This window comes from Bos indicus x Bos taurus, chromosome 13 (assembly GCF_003369695.1).
Source record: "Bos indicus x Bos taurus breed Angus x Brahman F1 hybrid chromosome 13, Bos_hybrid_MaternalHap_v2.0, whole genome shotgun sequence".
NCBI lineage: Eukaryota > Metazoa > Chordata > Mammalia > Artiodactyla > Bovidae > Bos > Bos indicus x Bos taurus.
Window position 1 is genome coordinate 63,268,009 of NC_040088.1, and position 21,678 is coordinate 63,289,686.

The 21,678-nt window shown below is 35.8% G+C and overlaps 1 protein-coding gene across 1 annotated transcript in view; it reads left to right on the forward strand.

The window, feature by feature from the left end:
* Positions 1-21,678, forward strand: part of LOC113902735 (coiled-coil domain-containing protein 7-like) — a 169,077-nt gene that overhangs the window by 98,470 nt on the left and 48,929 nt on the right. The window contains exon 17 of the mRNA XM_027558129.1: positions 18,198-18,305. Coding sequence (XP_027413930.1) covers positions 18,198-18,305 — 108 coding nt within the window. The remainder of the gene's footprint in view (positions 1-18,197; positions 18,306-21,678) is intronic.

Sequence of the window (21,678 nt, forward strand, 5' to 3'; positions counted from 1 at the left end):
TTGTTGTTTTCAGCATTTGGATTTTAGCTATAGTTATGTAGTGATATCTCTTTTGGGTGTTAGTTCTAAAAGGTCTTGTAGGTCTTCATAGAACTGTTCAGCTTCTTCAGCGTTACTGGTTGAGGCATAGATTTGGATTACTGTGATATTGAATGGTTTGCCTTGGAAACGAACAGAGATCATTCTGTCGTTTTTGAGATTGCATCCAAGTACTGCATTTCAGACTCTTTTGTTGACCATGATGGCCACTCCATTTCTTCTGAGGGATTCCTGCCCGCAGTAGTAGATATAATGATCATCTGAGTTAAATTCACCCATTCCAGTCCATTTTAGTTTGCTGATTCCTAGAATGTCAACGTTCACTCTTGCAATATCATGTTTGACAACTTCCAATTTGCCTTGATTCATGGACCTAACATTCCAGGTTCCTATGCAATATTGCTCTTTACAGCATCGGACCTTGCTTCTATCACCAGTCACATACACAACTGGGTGTTGTATTTGCTTTGCTCTCATCTCACATGCTAGTACAGTAATGCTCAAAATTCTCCAAGCCAGGATTCAGCAATACATGAACCATGAACTTCCACATGTTCAAGCTGGTTTTAGAAAAGGCAGAGGAACCAGAGATCAAATTGCCAACATCTGCTGAATCATCGAAAAAGCAAGAGAGTTCCAGGAAAACATCTATTTCTGCTTTATTGACTATGCCAAAGCCTTTGACTGTGTGGATCACAAGAAACTGTGGAAAATTCTGAAAGAGATGGGAATACCAGACCACGTGACCTGCCTTTTGAGAAACCTATATGCAGATCAGGAAGCAACAGTTAGAACTGTACATGGAACAACAGACTGGTTCCAAATAGGAAAAGGAGTACGTCAAGGCTGTACATTGTCACCCTGCTTATTTAACTTATATGCAGAGTACATCATGAGAAACACTGGGCTGGAAGAAGCACAAGCTGGAATCAAGATTGCTGGGAGAAATATCGATAACCTCAGATATGCAGATGATACCACCCTTATGGCAGAAAGTGAAGAGGAACTAAAGAGCCTTTTGATGAAAGTGAAAGTAGAGGGTGAAAAAGTTGGCTTAAAGCTCAACATTCAGAAAACTAAGATCATGGCATCTGGTTCCATCACTTCATGGCAAACAGATGGGGAAAGAGTGGAAACAGTGTCAGACTTAATTTTGGGGGGCTCCAAAATCACTGCAGATGGTGATCGCAGCCATGAAATTAAAAGACGCTTGCTCCTTGGAAGGAAAGTTATGACCAACCTAGATAGCATATTCAAAAGCAGAGACATTACTTTGCCAACAAAGATCTGTCTAGTCAAGGCTGTGGTTTTTCCAATGGTCATGTATGGATGTGAGAGTTGGACTGTGAAGAAGGCTGAGTGCCAAAGAATTGATGCTTTTGAACTGTGGTGTTGGAGAAGACTCTTGAGAGTCCCTTGGACTGCAAGGAGATCAACCAGTCCATTCTGAAGGAGATCAGTCCTGGGATTTCTTTGGAGGGAATGATGCTAAAGCTGAAACTCCAGTACTTTGTCCACATCATTCGAAGAGTTGACTCATTGGAAAAGACTCTGATGCTGGGAGGGATTGGGGGCAGGAGGAGAAGGGGACGACAGAGGATGAGATGGCTGGATGGCATCACCGACTCGATGGACATGAGTTTGGGTGAACTCCGGGAGTTGGTGATGGACGGGGAGGCCTGGTGTGCTGCAATTCAGGGGGTCGCAAAGAGTCAGACATGACTGAGTGACTTAACTGAACTGATGTAGTGATATCTCACTGTTCTTTTAACTGTCAGTTCCTTTATGATATATATATAGAGAGAGAGAGAACATCTTTTCATATTCTTATTTGCCATCTAAATGACTTGCTTGATAAAATATCTGTTCACTTTTTTGCCCATGTTATAATTGTGTTCTTTTCTAATTGTGGAGTTTTAAGAGTTTTTTATGTTTTAGATAACAAATCTTTTTTCAGATATATGTTGTGGGAATATTTTTTCCCAGCCTCTGACTTGTATTATCACTCTCTTAACAGTGTCTTTCACAGAACATAAGTCATATGTATATTTTTCTTAATAAAGTCCAACTTATCAATTTTTTTTTTTGGATTGTGATTTTGGTGTTCTACCTGAAAAGTCAACACCAAACTTGAGATCCCCAAAATGTTCATCTGTGTTACCTTCTAGGACATTTATAGGTTTGTATTTTACATTTAGGTCTATGATCCATTCTGTGTTAATTCTTAGTGAGGTGTGACGTCTGTGTCTAGATTCACTTTTTTTTTACATTTGGCTGTCCCTTTGTGTCTGTACTATTTGTTGAAAAAACAATCCTTTCTCCATTGAAAAGCTTTTGCTTTTCTTTCAGAAATTATTGACTGTATTTGTATAGGTCTATATCTCTTTGTTCTGTTATCTTGACATATTTGACTGTTCTTTCACCGATTATTTTGATTTCTATAGCTTTTAGTAAGTCTTGAAGTTGGGTGGCATCAGTCCTCTCACCTTGTTTTTCTTCAATATTGTGTCAGCTAATGTAGGTATTTTGCTTTTCCATATAAAGTTTAGAATTAGTTTATCAATATCCACAAAATAGCTTGTTGGGATTTTGATTGGGATTGCACTGAATCAATTTGGAAAGAGCTGACAGTTTAACAATATTGAAACTTCCTGTCCATGAAAATGGAAAAATCTCTAAATCTTTGATGGCTCCTTTATGTATGTTAGATTTCATTACTGATGCTAATGTGAGTGGTATTGTGGTCAATTTCAAATTTCACCTGTTCACTGTTGATATACGAGAAATCAGTTGACTTGTGTATATTAATGTGTATCTGGAAACCTTGCTATAGCCAGCTTATAATTCCAGGAGTGTTGTTGCTGTTGTTATTTAACAAGAAGAGTTTTGTTTAATTTTCTCAAGTTATATACTTTTTATGTCCTTTTCTTGATTTATTACATTAGCTGGGACTTTCACTATGATAGGGCTTCCCTGATAGCTCAGTTGGTAAAGAATCCTGCGTCAGGAAGATCCCCTGGAGAAGGGATAGGCTACTCACTCCAGTATTTGGGGGCTTCCCTTATGGCTCAGCTGGTAAAGAATCTGCCTGCAATACAGGAGACCTGGGTTTGATCCCTAGGTTGGGAAGATCCCCTGGAGAAGGGAAAGGCTACCCACTCCAGTATTCTGGCTTGGAGAATTCAATGGACTCTATAGTCCATGGGGTTGCAAAGAGTTGGACTCAACTGAGTGACTTTCATTTTCACTTCACTATGATGCTGGGTAGGAGTTGTGAGAAGAGACATCCTTGATTTATCCTGAGATGATAATGATAGCATTTAGTTTTCCACTGTTAAGTGTGATGTTATCTGTTGGGTTTTGGTAGATGTTATTTATCAAATTGAGGAAGTTCCCACTATTCTTGGTTTGCTTAGAGTTTTTATCATGAACAGGGTTTAGATTTTTTTAAATAATTTTTTGCATCTCTGATTGATCAAATGATTTTTTTCTTTTGTCTTTTGATGTGATGAGCTACATTAATTGATTTTATATATTGAGTCAGCATTGTATACCTGGAATAAATCCTCCTTGGTCATGATATAGAATCATTTATATACATTGCTTCACATCATTGGTTATTATTTTGTGGAGGATTTTTGCATCTTATTTGTGAAAGATATTTATCTAGTTTTTGCATTGGAATCATAGAGCTTAAATCTATTGTGATCTGAAAGTATATTTCACATGACTTTTGTTCTTTTAAATTTGTTAAGGTATGGATTTTCAGCCTGTTGTATCTGTCAGTTACTGATAAGATGGTATTGAAAACAGCACATGTAATACATTTGTCAGTTTCTCCTTGCAGTTCTATTTTTGCCTCATGTATTTTGTTGCTCTGTTGTTAGGTGCATACTCATTGAGGATTCTTATGTTTTCTTAGATATTGACCCCCTTTATTATCATGTAGGGCTCTCTTTATTTCTGGTAATTTTCCTTGCTCTGAAGTCTGCCTTGTCTCAAATTAATAAAATTATAGGTTGGTTGATATGTTTTCTTTAGACGCTTTACATTTCTCTCCATTCTCTTCTTGCTAGCACAGTTTGATGAGAAGTAAAAGATATTTTTATCCTTATCCCTGTACAGATAAGATATATTTCTATTTTGTTTTTGTTTTTCCCTGAAGTCTTTTAAGATTTTCTCTTTGTCTTTGATTTTTTCTGCATTTTGAATATGATATGAATAGGTGTTGATATTTTTGCATTTATCTTTTTTGGTGTTCTCTGAATTCCTATGCTCGCTGATTTGAATGTCATTAATGTTGGAAAATTCTCTGCCATTGTTTAAATATCTCTTCTGTTGCATTGTTTCTTCTCCTTCTGGTATCCTCATTATGTGTGTGTTATGCCTTTTGTAATTGTCCAAAAGATCTCTGATATCCTGTTCCTTTTTTTCCATTTAGCTTCTCTTTTCAATTTGGAAAGTTTCTAATGTCATATCATTAAGCTCACTGAGACTTTCCTTGACTGTGTTCCAGACTACTAATGAACACATCAAAGACATTCTACACTTCTGTTGCAATATTTTAGATATTTAACATTTCCTTGTGATTTTTTTCTTAGAGCTTCCGTATTTCTTCTTACATTACTCTTCTGCTTTTATATATTGTCTCGTTTTCTACAAAAACTTTTAGCATATTAGTCATAATTACTTCAGATACTCCTATGATTATGCTCAAATTTCTGTCGTGTGAGTCTGGTACTCGTACTCTTCAGTTTGGGTTTTTATTTTTAAGCATGTCTTACATTTTTTTGCTGTTCAAATCCAGACATGATACACTGGGTACAAGGAACTGAAGTATATAGACCTTTAGTATGAGGCTTCATGTTTCTCTGGCTAGGTATTGGTCTGTATTTTTTGTTTACTCTAGCTGTAGGTGTCATAAGCTAAAAGTTCCTATATTGTCTCTTTTTTGTCTCCCCTGGTATCTTTGGGTTTCCCTCTAGATTCCTTAAATAGGGTCTGTGACTTGGTGTTCTTTTAGCTGTAATTTGCTATTATATAGGAGCCCTATTAATATGGTGGTAAGACGTCAGGGAAGGGGAAAGTTTCTGTAATCCTCTGATTAGGTTTCAGCCTGTGTCTGAATAAGCTTGTGCCTCTGGGCTCCAACCTTCAAAGTGTTTCTCATGTTTCTCCTATGTGTTTGGTAAGACAAGGAAGGCTGGAAAGGGCTGAGATCATATATCTACTCACCCCTATGTTGAATACTCCATTTTCCTAAGGTCTGTTGGTTCTCATAAACTCTGTTTTGGTTAAGCTCTAGTAAAGTAGTTTCCCTTGAAGGCAGTCTTTTGTTAAAGAGAATGGCATTTTGAAAAGCAGTTCCTTTCCCCTCCCCGTGTTGGAAGCATATGAAGGTTTTTCTCTGATCTTCATCTTGAGAACTTGCTTGGGTTTCCTAGACATAAAAATTATAATAATGTGGGAATACCAGTAAGATTCAAATTAGTTTACACTGAACTTTCAGCAATTTGTAGGTTTCCCTGTTGGCTCAGATGGTATAAAGAATCTGCATGCAATGCAGGAGACCCAGGTTTTTTCCCTGGATTGGGAAGATCCCCTGGAGAAGGGAATGGCAACCCACTCTAGTATTCTTGCCTGGAAAACCCCAGGGAGAGAAGAGCCTGGCAGGCTACAGTCCATGGGGTTACAAAGAGTCAGACACGACTGAGCAACTGACATTCTCATTCTCACTAGTACTGACTCCAACAGTGAGCTTCTACTCCTGCTCTTCAGCTGCCAATAACCTGCTTTTATGCACCTCTGTCTCCAGTTTGGGGGGCAGCATTTTGCCTTGATTTAAATAAGAAAAAGTGAAAGTCACTCAGTTGTTTCCGACCCTTTGCGACCCCATGGACTATAGCCATGTATTCTCCAGGACTGTACCCTCTGCAGTATTCTTCAGGCCAGAATACTGGAGTGGGTAGCCTTTTCCTTCTCCAGGGAATTTTCCCAACCCAAGGATCAAACCCAGGTCTCCCGCATTGCAGGTGAATTCTTTACCAGCTGAGCCACAAGGGAAGCCCAAGAATACTGGAGTGGGTAGCCTATCCCTTCTCCAGCAGGTCTTCCTGACCCAGGAATCGAACTGGGGTCTCTGGCATTGCAGGCAGATTCTTTACCAACTGAGCTATCAAGGAAGCCCAAATAAGATGTTTAATTTAAAATGTTTGCTAAATTTTTTCTTATTGTAAGAATAGAAGTAATGACTCCCAAGCTCTTTACACGTATAACAAGAAGTAGACATCCTCTCATGTGTATATGCCCAGTTGTTTCCAACTCTTTGTGACCCCACAGACTGTAGCCTGCTAGGCTCCTCTGTCCATGGGATTTTCCCAGCAAGAATGCTGAAGTGGGTTGCCATTTCCTCCACCAGGAGACCTTCCTGGCCCAGGAATGGAACCGGCATTTCCTGTGTCTTTTGCATTGGCAGGCAGATTCTTTACCACTGAGCCACCTGGAAATCCCAGAAGTCCTCACTATTATTATTTTAGCATTTCAACATCCTGTATGATTTAATCCTTATTATTTATCATTTAGCAGCCTTTCATGTCCACATTTTTTTCTTTTCTGATTTATTGTACATTTGACATAAAACCTGTAAATTTAAGGTGTACAACATACTAATTTGATACATTTATGTATTGTAATGTGATTGCCATTGTAGTGGTAATTAGCACCTATATCACATTACATAATTATGTTTTCATTTTATTGGTTGTAATAATTCTAGTCTGTTATCATTTGGTGATTATAGTGCAGTATTATCTATATTCATTATGCTGTGCTTCAGATCTCTATTTACTACTCAAGTTTGTACAACATCCTTTGTATTACCTCACCCCTTATCCTCTGGTTAACCACAATTTCTTACTAAAAATTTTGCTTTTTTAGATTCCACAGGTAGATGATTTGTTGTTGTTCTGTTGCTCAGTCATGTCCTACTCTTTACAACCCCATGAACTACTGCATGCCAAGCTTCCCTGTCCTTTAACATTTCCCAGAGTTTGCTCAAATTCATGTCCATGGATTTGGTGATGCATCCAACCATCTCATCCTGTCTCCTCTTCTTCTCCTGCCGTCAGTTTCCCAGCATCATGGTCTTTTCCAGTCAGTCAACTCTCTGCATAAGGTAACCAAAGTATCAGAGTTTCAGCTTCAGCATCAGTGCTTCCAATGAATAGTCAATATTGATTTCCTTTAGGATTGACTGGTTTGTTCTCCTTTCTATCCAAGGGACTCTCAAGAGTCTTCTCCAGCACTACAGTTCAAAAGCATCAATTCTTCAACAATCAGCCTTCTTTATGGTCCAACTTTCATCTCCATACATGACTACTGGAAAAACCATAGCTTTGACTAGATGGACCTTTATTGGCAAAGTGATGTCTCTGCTTTTTGATATGCTGTCTAGGTCTGTCATAGCTTTTCTTCCAAGGAGCAAGCGTCTTTTAATTTCATGGCTGCAGTCACAATCTACAATGATTTGGGAGCCCAAGAAAATAAAGTTTGTCACTGTTTCCATTGTTTTCCCATCTATCTGCCATGCAGTAATGGGACCAGATGCCATGATCTTCATTTTTTGAATGTTGAGTTTTAAGCCAGCCTTTTCACTCTCCTCTTTCACTTTCATCAAGAGACTCTTTAGTTCATCTTTGCTTTCTGCCATAAAAGTTATGTCATCTGCATATCTGAGGTTGTTGATATTTCTCCAGCTTGTACTTCTTCCAGCCCGGCATTTTGAATGCTATACTCTGCATATATGTTGAATAAACAGGGTAACAATATACAGCCTTGATGAACTCCTGTCCCAATTTTGAATCAGTTCACTGTTCCTTGTCCAGTACTAACTGCTGCTTATTGACCTGCATACAGGTTTCTCAAGAGGCAAGTAAGGTGGTCTGGTATTCCCATCTCTTTAAGAATTTTCCACAGGTTTTTGTAGTCCACACAGTCAGAGGCTTTTGTGTAGTCAATTAAGAAGAAGTAGATATTTTTCTGGAATTCTCTTGCTTTTTCTTTGATCCAATGCAGGTTGATCTTTGGTTCCTCTGCCTTTTCTAAATCTAGCTTGTACATCTGGAAGTTCTCAGTTCATGTATTGTTGAACCCTAGCTTGAAGAACTTTAAGCATTACCTTCCTAGCATGTGAAATGAGTGCAATTGTGTAATAGTTTGAACATTTTTTGGCATTGCTCTTCTTCAGGGTTGAAATGAAAACTGACCTTTGCCAGTCCTGTGGCCACTGCTGAATTTTCTAAATTTCCTGGCATATTGACTGCAGCAGTTTGACAGCATCATACCGTAGTATATTTTTCTTTCTCTTTATGACTCATTTCTCTTAGAAAAACGTATTCAGGACTTACCCATGTTGTCTCAAATGGCAGGATGTCCTTCTTTCAAATGGCTGATTAATACTCCATATGTGTGTATATATATATACACATATACATACACCACATCTTCTTTATCTATTCATCCATTGATGGACTGTTAGGATATGTTCATATCTTCCTGTTGTGAATAATACTGAGAAAAAATATAGGTACATAAAGCTCCTCAAAATCCTGTATTTATTTCCTTCAAGTAGGTACTTATAAGTAGGATAGAGGGATCAGAAGTTCAATCTACTTTTAAGTTTTTGAGGAAACTCCATTTCCAAAGTGGGTGGACCAGTTTACATTCCCTCTAGCAGTATACAAAGATTCCCTTGTCATTGTATTCTTGCCAGCACTTGTATCTCTTGTCTTCTTGATGATAGCCATTCCAACTTGTTTGAGATGGTATCTCAATGTGCCTTTGACTTGCATCTCTCTGAGGACTAATGTTGTTGATCATATTTTCACATACTTGTTGGCCATTTGTATGCCTTTTTAAGAAAGGTATTTAGTTTTTCTGTACATTTTAAAAATTGGATTGTTTAATTTTTTGTTATTAGGCTGTATGAAATCTATATGTTTTAGATATTAACCCTTTATCTGATACATGGTTTCTGAAATTTTCTCATTTCATTGATTGCCTTTTCATTGTGTTGTTTCTTTTACTGTGCAGAAACTGTTAACTTTGAAGTAGACCCATTTGTTGAGTTTTTCTTTTGTTGTTTGTGCTTTCGGTGTTCATATATTAAAAAAAATCATTGCGAAGACCACTGTCAAGGAGTTTCTTCCCTACATTTTCCTCTAGCAGAATCAAGTCTTATGTTTATAAGTCTTTGCTCTATTTCAAATTAATTTTGTGAGTGGCATAAATTAGGAGTCCAATTTCATTTCTTTGCATGTGTATATGCAGTTTTTTCAACATCATTTGTTGAAGAGACTATCCTTTTCCCACTGGGTGTTCTTGGCACTCTTGTTCAATAGTAATTGACCAAGCATTTAATTTGCTTGGACATTTAATTTGAGGATCTTTACTTTCTTTCATTGGTCTATGTGTCTCTTTTTGTGCCAATGCCATAACATGTTTATTGTTATAGCTTTGGAGTATAGTTTGAAATCAAGAAATGTGTTATCACTCACTTTGTTCTTTTACAGGACTGCCTTCGTTTTCTGATTTCTTTTGTGATTCCATATAAATTTTAGGATTTTTTTTTTCTAATTCTGTGGAGAATTTGATGTGTTTATAGGATTGTGTTGAATCCATAGATGACTTTGGATAGTATGAACATTTCAAAAAGATTTTTCTTTTAGTACATATACATGGGGTATCTTCCCATTTCTTTATGTCTTCCATTTCTTTCCATAGAGCCTTGTAGTTTTCATTGTACAGATCTTTCATCTCCTTGGTTAAATTTATATCCAGAATTTTATTTTTTTAATTTATTTTTGGCTGTACTGTGTGGCATGCAGCATCTTAGTTCCCTGACCAGTGTTTGAACCCGCACCCCCTGCAATGGAAGCATGGAGTCTTAACCATTGGACTGCCAGTTGCTATTCCCAGTATTTTATTGTTTTTTATGCTACTGTGAATGGTATAGTTTTAGTTTTTTTCAGGTATTTTATCATTAACATGTAGAAATGCAACAGATTACCATATGTTAATTTTGTATCCTGCAACTTTACTGAAATCATTGATTAGTTCCAACAATTTCATGGTTGAGTCCTTGAGGTTTTCTATATATAAAATGGTATCATCTGCAAATCACAAGAATTTTCTTCTTCCTTCCCAAGCCTGTTTGTTGAGGATTTTTATTGTGAAAGAGTATTGAATTTTGTCAAATGTTTTTCTGCATCTATTGAGATGATAATATAATTTTATCCCTCATTCTGTCAGTATGGTGTGAAAGATTGATTTACTTGCAAATGTTAAACCAAACCATCCTTGCATCTCTTGTATAAATCCTAGGTCATGGTATATGATCCTTTTAATGTGCTGCAAAATTTGGTTTGCTAATATTTTGTTGAGGATTGTTGTATCTATTTTCATTAAGGAAATGTCAATATCTTTAGTTTTTGTTTCTTGTAGCTTTTTTGTCTCAGTTTGGAATCAGGATGATGTTGGCATCATGAAGATTTTAGAAGTGTTTCCTTAACCAGAATTGAAAGAGACATGTGTACCCCAATGTTGATAACAGTACTGTTTATAAGAGCCAGGACATGGAAGCAACCTAGACGTCCATCAGCAGACGAATGGATAAGAAAGCTATGGTACATATACACAATGGAATATTACTCAGCCATTAAAAAGAATACATTTGAATCAGTTCTAATGAGGTGGATGAAACTGGAGCATATTATACAGAGTAAAGTAAGCCAGAAAGAAAAACACCAATACAGTATCAGTTCAGTTCAGTTCAGTCACTCGGCTGTGTCCAACTCTTTGCGACCCCATGAATCGCAGCACACCAGGCCTCCCTGTCCATCACCAACTCCTGGAGTTCACTCAGACTCACGTCCATTGAGTCAGTGATGCCATCCAGCCATCTCATCCTCTGTCGTCCCCTTCTCCTCTTGCCCCCAATCCCTCCCAGCATCAGAGTCTTTTCCAATGAGTCAGCTCTTCACATGAGGTGGCCAAAGTACTGGAGTTTCAGCTTTAGCATCATTCCTTCCAAAGAAATCCCAGGGCTGATCTCCTTCAGAATGGTTGGATTTCCTTGCAGTCCAAGGGACTCTAAAGAGTCTTCTCCAACACCACAGTTCAAAAGCATCAATTCTTTGGTGCTCAGCCTTCTTCACAGTCCAACTCTCACATCCATACATGACCACAGGAAAAACCATAGCCTTGACTAGATGGACCTTTGTTGGCAAAGTAATGTCTCTGCTTTTGAATATGCTATCTAGGTTGGTCATAACTTTCCTACCTAGGAGTAAGCGTCTTTTAATTTCATGGCTGCAGTCACCATTGGCAGTAATTTTGGAGCCCAAAGAAATAAAGTCTGACACTGTTTCCACTCTTTCCCCATCTATTTCCCATGAAGTGATGGGACCGGATGCCATGATCTTCGTTTTCTGAATGTTGAGCTTTAAGCCAACTTTTTCACCCTCTACTTTCACTTTCATCAAGAGGCTTTTAGTTTCTCTTCTCTTTCTGCCATAAGGGTGGTGTCATCTGCATATCTGAGGTTATTGATATTTCTCCCTGCAATCTTGATTCCAGCTTGTGCTTCTTCCAGCCCAGCATTTCTCATGATGTACTCTGCATATAAGTTAAATAAGCAGGGTGACAATATACAGCCTTGACGTACTCCTTTTCCTATTTGGAACCAGTCTGTTGTTCCATGTCCAGTTCTAACTGTTGCTTCCTGACCTACATACAAATTTCTCAAGAGGCAGATCAGGTGGTCTGGTATTCCCATCTCTTTCAGAATTTTCTACAGTTTCTTGTGATCCACACAATCAAAGGCTTTGGCATAGTCAATAAAGCAGAAATAGATGCTTTTCTGGAACTCTCTTGCTTTTTCCATGATCCAGCAGATGTTGGCAATTTGATCTCTGGTTCCTCTACCAATGCATATATATAGAATTTAGAAAGATGGTAACGATAACCCTATATGTGAGACAGCAAAAGAGACACAGATGTATAGAACAGTCTTTTGGACTCTGTGGGAGAGGGCGAGGGTGGGATGATTAGGGAGAATGGCATTGAAACATATATATTACCATATGTGAAATGAATCGCCAGTCCAGGTTTGATGCATGAGACAGGGTGCTCGGGGCTGGTGCACCAGGATGACCCAGAGGGATGGGATCGGGAGGGAGATGGGAGGGGAGTTCAGGATGGGGAACACGTGTACACCTGTGGCAGATTCATGTCAATGTATGGCAAAACCACTACAATATTGTAAAGTAATTAGCCTCCAATTAAAATAAATAAATATATATTTTTTTAAAAAAAGAAGTGCTTCATTTTGTATTTTGGGGGAGAGTTTAAGAATAGTTCCTGTTAATTCTTCTTTAAATGTTTGGTAAAATTCATCAATGAAGTCAACTGGTCCTGGGCTTTTGTTGTTGTTGTTGGTAGGTTTTTGACTACTGCCCAGTCTCCTTTGTTACTGGTCTGTTCAGTCTTTCTGTTTCCTCATGATTCAGTATTGGTAGGCTGTATGTTTCTAGGAATTTATTCCTTTGCTCCTAGTTGTTCAATATGTTGGTGTATACTTGTTCATAATGGTCCCTTATAGCATATTTATTTCTGTGGTGTTAGTTGTAATGTTTTCTCTTCCACTTCTCATTTTCTTTGTGTCTTTATTTCTTAGACAGTCTAGCTAAAACTTTGTCAATTTCTGTGTGTCTTTTCAAAAATCACCTCTTAGTTTTATCATATTTTTCTTACTGTTTTTATGTTCCCTATTTCATTTATTTCTGCTCTCATCTTTATTATTTCCTACTTGTGATAACATTGACATTAATTTGTTATTATTCTTTTAGTTCCTTTGGGTGTAATTTATGGTCTTTGAGATATTTCTTCTCTTTTAATCTAGATGTGTATTACTACAAACTACCCTCTTGGATACTGTTTTTGTACATCCTACATGTTTATGTATATTGTGTTTCCATTTTTGTTCTCTGGAGATATTTTCTAATTTCCCTTTTGATTTCTTCTTTGATCCAGTGGTTGTTCAAGATTGTGTTGTTTAATTTCCATGTGTCTGTGAATTTTTCATTTTTCTTCCATTATTTATTCATATTTTTTTCCTACTGTGGTTAGAAAAAATACTTGAAATGATTTTAATTTTAAACACATTAAGATTTGTTTTGTGACCTGGAATGTGATCTGTCCTGAAGAAGAATGCTTATGAAGAATGTGTATTTTACTGCTCTTGAGTGGAATGCTCTGTAGATATCTCAAGTCCATTTGAATTCAAGTAATTCAAGCCCTCTCTTTACTGATTTTACTTATCTTTACTGAGTCTTTGTTACATATTTTTTGTCTGAATGATCTATCCATTATTGTAAATGGAATATTAACGTCTCCTTCTATTCTTGATTTGCCATCTATTTCTCCCTTCAGATCTGTCAGTGTTTGGTTTATATATTCAAGTGAGCCATTATTGGATGCATATATGTATTTGTAAGTGTTATATCCTGTTGAATTGATTCTTTCATCAAAATGATGAAATGACCTTCATCATTGTAATGACCTTCTTTGTGTCTTGGGGCAGCTTTCTATTAGTCTTTTTTGTCTAATATAGCCACCTCGGATCTCTCTTGATTACCATTTTCTTGAAATATCTTTTTCTATCCTTTCACTTTCAGCCTGTGTGTGTCCTTATATCTAAAGTTGATCTTTTATTAATAGCATGTAATTGCATATTGTTAGCATGTAATTACATCTTATTTTTTCATTCATTCTCCAATCTTTTTTGAGTGTAATTTATTTATATTTAAAGTAGTTCTTGATTGTTAATGACTTTGTATTGCCATTTTATTGTTTTTGTCGCTTTTGTAGTTCTAAGTTTTCTGCTTAGAAATCCATTGTAGTCTTACTGAAGTTCTTTTGTGTGAAATAAGTTACTTTTGCTGCTTTTAAAATTCTTTCTTTGTCTTTGACCTTTGATAATTTAAGTGTATGTCTCAGTGTAGATCTCTTTGAATTAAATCTATTTGGACTTCTTTGGGATCCATAAGTTTGTATGTCCACTTCCTTCCTCAGTTTTGGGAATTTTACAGCCATTATTTCTTTCTGTCCTTTTCTTATTCTCTTCTTCTTCTGGAATAACTATCTGGCATATATTTGCTTGATGGCATCCCATATGTTCCGTAGACTTTTTTTTACTTTTTTTCATTCTTCTTTTCTTTTTGTTGTTCTACTTGGTAATTTCAAATTATCCGTCTTTGAGATCACTGATTATTTTTCCTCTGCTTGATCATGTGTGCTACTAAAAAGCTCTCTGTTAAATTCTTCAGTCATTGTGTTCTTCAGCTCCAAAATTTCTGTTTGGTTCTTTTATGTTTTCTGTCTCTTGTTGACCTTCTCTGTTTGTATATGTATTGTTTTCCTGATTTTATTTAGTTGTCTATTTGTGTTCTCTTGTAGCTCACTGAGGTTAAGATTACAATTTTGATTTTTTGCCATATAAAACCTTTTATGACAAATCTGTATGTTTAATCATGTAAGAAATATTGCTGATCCATATATTTATCATACTAACTTTATCAGAACTAGGTAATTGTTAAAATGATAATGATTCACATTCTGATTTTGTTTATAAATGGGGATTGTTAAAAAATGGGGATATCTTTTGGTGCTTCAACATAAATCAGGGTATTAGCTGTTGGATTGACACAGAAATATATTCTATATTAAGTTAAGACAATAAAGAAATTGAAATCTATTCAATGAACTTCTAACATTTATTGAGTAATCATTTTTCTCTTCTTATTGATATAAGAATATTTTCCTAAACTCCAGACATTATAATCTCCTTGGAATTAAGCCATAATGCATAGGTTTCAATAGTGTTTCTGTATTTAATTGAAAGTTTTATTCATATTGGTAGATCAAGATGTGGATGAACTCTCAGATGAGAAATTTGCACTTGACGATCTAGTAAGAACTAAAGGATACAAGGATAACACTCAACTAAGTGGAGTTTACCACCCTCAGATATTGAGAAGTATGAATTACATTCATATACATATTTTAAAAGTCATCATAAAATACTTGACAGTTTAAAATTACATTTTAATGTGCACCAATTTTATGTTAGTTGAACTTTTTCCTTAGAGTGGATACTTTAAAACATAATTTACCAGAAATTGAAGTTCTACAGAACTAGTAAATGCTGTAATGCTATTAGCACCCCTCATTTCTTGGAGTCTTTAATATTCTAATTATTATACTTTATTTCTTAAATTTGTTGAGCAAGAAACTCTGTCTTTCTCTTTCTTTGGAATAGTGTTTCATAGAGAACAAGTTTAGGAGACATTTTTCTAGGAAACTTATGGAATTGTTGCAGTTATTTCATTTTTAACAACATGACGTTTACCCAGCATTTACATTTCAGTTCTTATCAAGTATCATTATCTGCTAAAACATATTTGTTGTTATCCAGTAGAGCTATTCTTAATATTGTTACGTAGTTTCAAGAAGGGAAAAGAAATGTTTGTTTTTTATCTATTGGACACTACTCTTGATATTTTATATTTTCTACTACAACTCTTTAGTAGTGTATTTTTTGTGTATATTTTAAGTAAACTTATCTATTTTTTATGTTTGCTTCAAAAATGGATTTCTAGAAAAATGGACATTATTAGAAAGATTGTTGTTCAGTCAGCAAGTTGTGTCCAACCATATGCGACCCCATGAACTGCAGCATACCAGGCTCCTCTGTCCTTCACTATCTCCCTGAGTTTGTTCAAACTCATGTCCATTAGAAAGACTGGAAATTTTTTATTTGGATTTTTGACTTAGTATAACAGAAAATTTGATTTATATTTGTTCTTCTTAAGAATCAAATAAAACCTAGGTCCACAATTTATTTGATGGAAATTGTTGGTTCATGTATTCCTGAAGCCTAGCCTGAAGGATTTTGAGCATAACCTTACTACCATCTGAAATGAGGGCAATTGTACAGTAGTTTGAACATTTCTTCGCATTGCCCTTCTTTGGGATTGGAATGAAGGCTGACCTTTTCCAGTCCTGTGGCGACTGCTGAGTTTTCCAAAAATTCCTGGCATATTGAGTGCAACACTTTATCAGCATCATCTTTTAGGATTTTCAATAGCTCAGCACTATTACCTCATAATAATGCTTCCTAAGGCCCACTTCACACTCCAAGGTATCTGGCTCTAATTGAGTGACCACACCTTCATGGTTATCAAGGTCATTAAGACCTTTTTTTGTAAAGTTCTTCTGTGTATTCTTGCCACCTCTTCTTAATCTCTTCTACTTTTGTTAGAAGAATTTCTAACAATTTCATCTCTAAGAATTTTCCACAGTTTCACTTTTATTTACTTTTGTTAGATCCTTACTGTTTCAGTCCTTTATGATTTCCATCCTTGCATGAAATGTTCTCTTTATATGTTCAGCTTTCTTGAGATCTCTAGTCTTTCCCATTTTGTTGTTTTCCTTCTATTTCTCTGCATTGTTCAGTTAAAAAGACCTTCTTATCCCTCCTTATTATTCTCTGTAATTCTCATTCAGTTGGATATATCTTTCCCTTTCTCCCTTGCCTTTCACTTCTCTTCTTTCCTCAGCTATTTGTATATCCTCTTAAGACAACCATTTTGCCTTCTTGCATTTCTTTTTCTTTGGGATGGTTTTAGTCATTTGTACAGGATTGTTTCTTGTACCATGTCACAATTCTCCATCCATAGTTGTTCTGTCTCTCTGTCTATCAGATCTAATCCCTTGAATCTATTTGACACTTCCACTGTATAGTCATAAGGGATTTGATTTAGGTCATACCTGAATAGCCTAGTGATTTTCCCTACTTTCTTCAATTTAAGCCTGAATTTTGCAATGAGCTGATAATCTGAGCCTTAGTCAGCTCCTGGTCTTGTTTTTGCTGACTGTATAGAGCTTCTCCATATTTGGCTGCAAAGAATATAATCAATCTGATTTGGGTATTGACCATTTAGTGATGTCCATATATAGAGTCATCTCTTGTGTTGTTGAAAAGGAATGTTTGGTATAATCAGTGTGTTCTCTTGGCAAAACTCTGTTAGCCTTTGCCCTGCTTCATTTTGTACTCCAAGGCCAAACTTGCCCTTTATTCCAGGTATCTCTTGACTTCCTTCTTTTGCATTTCAATCCCCTCTGATGAAAAGGACGTCTTGTTTTGGTATTAGCTGTAGAAGGTCTTGTAGGTCTTGAACCAGTCAACTTCAGCTTCTTCAGCATTGGTGGTTGGGACATAATCTTGGATTACTGTGATGTTGAATATCTTCCTTTGGAAACGAACTGAGATCATTCTGTCATTTTTGACTTTGCACCCAAGTACTGCATTTAAGATTTTCTTGTTAACGATGAGGACTAACTACTCTTTTTCTTCTAAGGGATTCTTGCCCACAGTAGTAGATATATTGGTCATCTGAGTTAAATTCTCCCATTCCTTTCCATTTTAGCTCACTAAATCAAACAACATCTTTGATTCCTAAGATGTTGATCTTCACTCCTGCCATCTCCAGCTTGACCAGGTCCAATTTATTTTGATTCACAGACCTAACATTCCAGATTGCTATGCATTATTGCCCTTTACAGCACTGGACTTTACTTTTACCACCAAACATATCCACAACTGGGCATCATTTCCACTTTGGCCCAGACACTTCATTCTTTCTGGAACTATTAGTAATTGCCTTCTGTCCTTCCTTAGTATCATATTGGACACCTTCCAACCTGGGAGACTCATCTTCTAGTGTCATATGTTTTTGCCTTTTCATATTGTTCATGGGTTTCTTGCAGCAGGAATACAAGTGTGGTTTGCCATTCCCTCCTCCAGTAGACCACACATTTTGTGAGCAGAACTCTTCACTGTGACCTGTCCGTCTTGAGTAGCCCTGCATAGCCTAGCCCATAGCTTCACTGAGTTATGTGAGCCTCTTTGCCACAAGGGTGTGAGCCATGAAGAGGAAGTGTAAGGTGACACCTCTCTAATTAACTTTATGTAGTATAATTTTACCCTCACAAAATATTAGTTATGTATCTACTAATCTGGCAATCTATTATTCTTACAGTTAAAAGGGAAACAACCACAGAACATCCAGATATAGCAGAGAATCTTCCAGAAATGAATCCATCAATTGATGACTTAATATTTCAATTAGATTTAAACAAAGTAATTGGTAAGTAGAGATTTATAATGTTTAGGTGCAATAGAGAACACGTTCTAAGAGTTAAAGCATTTCCACTGTATTATACAGTTATTAAAATAAGAAATTCAAACATAAGGTAACCTTTCTCAGTTTAATAAACAGTCAGCCCTCTGTATCCATGGGTTTCACATCTACAGATTCAGCTGACCACAGATCAGAAATATTCAGAAGAAAATTTTTCAGAAAGTTCCAAAAAACAATGGTTTATGCACTGGCAATGGTTTAGATAGCATTTACAACTATTTATATAGCATTTTCATTGTATTAGGTATTATAAGTAATCTAGAGATGATTTAAAATATATAGGAGAGTGTTCGTAGGTTACAGGAAAATATTGCACCATTTTATTCAAGAGACTTGAGCATCTTCAGGATTTGGTATCCACAGGGGATTCTGAGAACCCTCCCCTGTGGATACTGAGGGAAAGCTGTAATAATTTTATTCTTTTATTAAACAGTCTATATATCAATTAATATGTATCTTTAAAAGAATTTGTCATCTGCTTATTACTTCACCAAACATTAATTAAGTAATGCTTAAGAGTTTACCTGCTCATGAAAAAAAAAAAAAAGGTTTTTCCCTACATTGTGAATTTTCATGATATAAACTAGATGCTATATGATCAGTTCTTTAGAAAACACAGTTTTTGTTACTTATATCATCTGTTGTGATAACAAGACAATGAAAAAAATAGAACTATCACTAGATAGGCAATATGTCTACTTTGTGACCTTTATATCACAAAGTCGGCAAATGTCTAATAGTTAAAAAACCTAGCTAGGAAAGTCCCTGGTGACCTAGTGGTTAGGATTCTGGACTTTAACTGTCACAGGCCAGGTTCAGTCCCTGGTCAGAGAACTGAGATCCCACAAGTTGTGTGGCACAGCCAAAAACAAAACCTATGCTAAAGCTCGTGTGGCCAAGTGACTAAGTACTTAACTAATTTCCAATAAGATAATTTTAAGTGTAACATTGGCAGCTTCTGAACAACCATTTTAAGGCAGATGTCAGCAAAATGACAGACTAGGAGGCCCCAAGCTTTTAATCCCTGACAGAAACAATGAAAAAGGGTGAGGAAGGGGAAAGGCAAAATACCATTAGAACTAACTTTGTCAGAACTTTGGGAAACAATAAAATATTTACAGTAACAAGAGGATTCTCCCTTTAAGAAAAAGTCGTCTTCAAAATGGTCAGAAAATTTTGTAGAAATATGAAGGAGTGCCCAGCACAAACCCAACCCCAAAGAATAGGAGAGCTTCTAGGGTTAACAAGATTACCATTAGACCTGCTCTATAGAAAATGCTAAGGGGAATCCTTGAGGTTGATGTGAAACAATGTTATACAGTAACTTGAAGCTATATGAAGAAATGAAGATCTCCAGTGTAGATAAATACATCTCAAATATAAAAGCCAGTATTATTGTAGTTTTAGTTTGTAGCTCTACTTTTAATTTTGTATAATAGTTTTAGGAAAAATATATAAAAGTAATGATAAATCTGTATTATTGGGCACACAGTGTATAAAGATATGCTTAATAACATCAGTATCGAAAAGGATTGAGCCATATAGGAGTACAGCTTTTGGATGTTATTGATGTTAAGTTGGCATCAATTTAAATTAGATTTTTATAACTTTAAGATGTTATGCATAATTCCCTTGGTAACAAAAAGGAAAATATGTATAGAATATGCCCAAAGGAAATGAGAAAGGAAACAAAACTAGTCCCTTAAACTATCAGTTGAACACGAAAGAAGGCAGTATTAGAGGAAATGAGGAGCAAAAAAATGTAAGAAATACAGAGAACAAATATAAACATGGCAGAAGTAAGTTCTTTCCTTTTCATTAATTACCATAAATGTAAATGATTAAGCTTTCTAAACAAAATACAGAGATTGAAAAAATGGAAAAAGAATTATCCAACTATATGCTGCCCATAAGAGACTCACATTATATCAACAAAATTAACAAAACTTTAACTAGACTCATGAAGAATAAAGAGAGAAGACTCAAGCTATTAAATCAGACTAGAAACTGGGAATAGTACTACCAACTTTACAGGAATAAAAAACATTATAGGAAAACATTGCCACATTATTGAATAAAGAAAAAAGTCATTAAACTTCAATAAAACTTTGCTTATAATATATCTTTGACACTTATCTTTTAAAAAGTACAAATAAATTTCAGCAATTTAATAGTAAAATATTTCCTTCAATATTAGGAATGAGACATGTATGTTTGTTATCACTATTTCTACTCATTTTTGTACTGGCAACCATAGATATTACAAAAAATTAATAATGCAAGTTGTAAGGATTTAAAGAAATCTCATAAATTTCAGACAATGTAACTGTGGAGGTATGTAATCTAAAAGAATCTGTAGTTTATAGATAAACTCTTATATCAGCTGTATTTATTTAAATTACTGAATATAGAGTAAAACTGTAGAAAACTCAATTCTGTTTCTATATACCAAGAACAAAAAATTGAAAATGAACATTTTTTAGGGATGATGAAATTTTAGTACTAAAACAAATAAAATATCTAGGAATAATTATTTTTTAAAGATTTGCAAAGCTTCTTACCAGTTGAACATGTGAAAAACTTGGAAGTCCTCATTCCCACACTCCAAACCAAAAAAAGCTAAAGAATCTTAAAGTCAACAACCCTTCTCAGTTCCATCAAAGAATGAGGTTAGAGAGCAAATTTCCCCTCTCAAACTGAGGAGATATATGGATACTGGAAATTACATATTTTTAGAAACAAACTAACACTGGAGCCAGAAACTAGTAGGAAAACTTAAAGAGTAATTTAGTAATTGTTGGAAACTGGACATGAACTAGGTTGAGCAATTAAAAAGTTCTCAACACAACCGTGGATATACCATACACTTTCAGGTGCCTCGGGTAAATATCAGGAATAAAATCTACTCATGCATTCAGCAAAGGGGAGAAAAGTGAACATCTAAAATTGCGTTCTTCTTAACACAGCCCTAACTTTAAGAAAAACTACTTTACTGGAACCTGACAGATGTCCAGAAAAAGAAATGCCAGAATCTAACCTCTTGAACTTTCAGCGTCAAGGAAGGCAGATATTCAAGTCCAGTCCTCTTTAGCCTCTCTGTTTTATCTAATTCAGTAAACATGCTGAAAAGCAATTTTGAAAGTCACAGCCCAGAGGAAAGTGTAAATAAAAGACTGAGAACTAATCATAGGTTTATAGAATGCTTTCCCTCTCTCTCATACCTTACAACTACTTCACTAAGGCCCCTGGATAATAACAGAGGGTTACCAATGGAAAAACTGCAGTGCTCAGGGCCCGTTAAAGAAGTATTCCTTAGGGA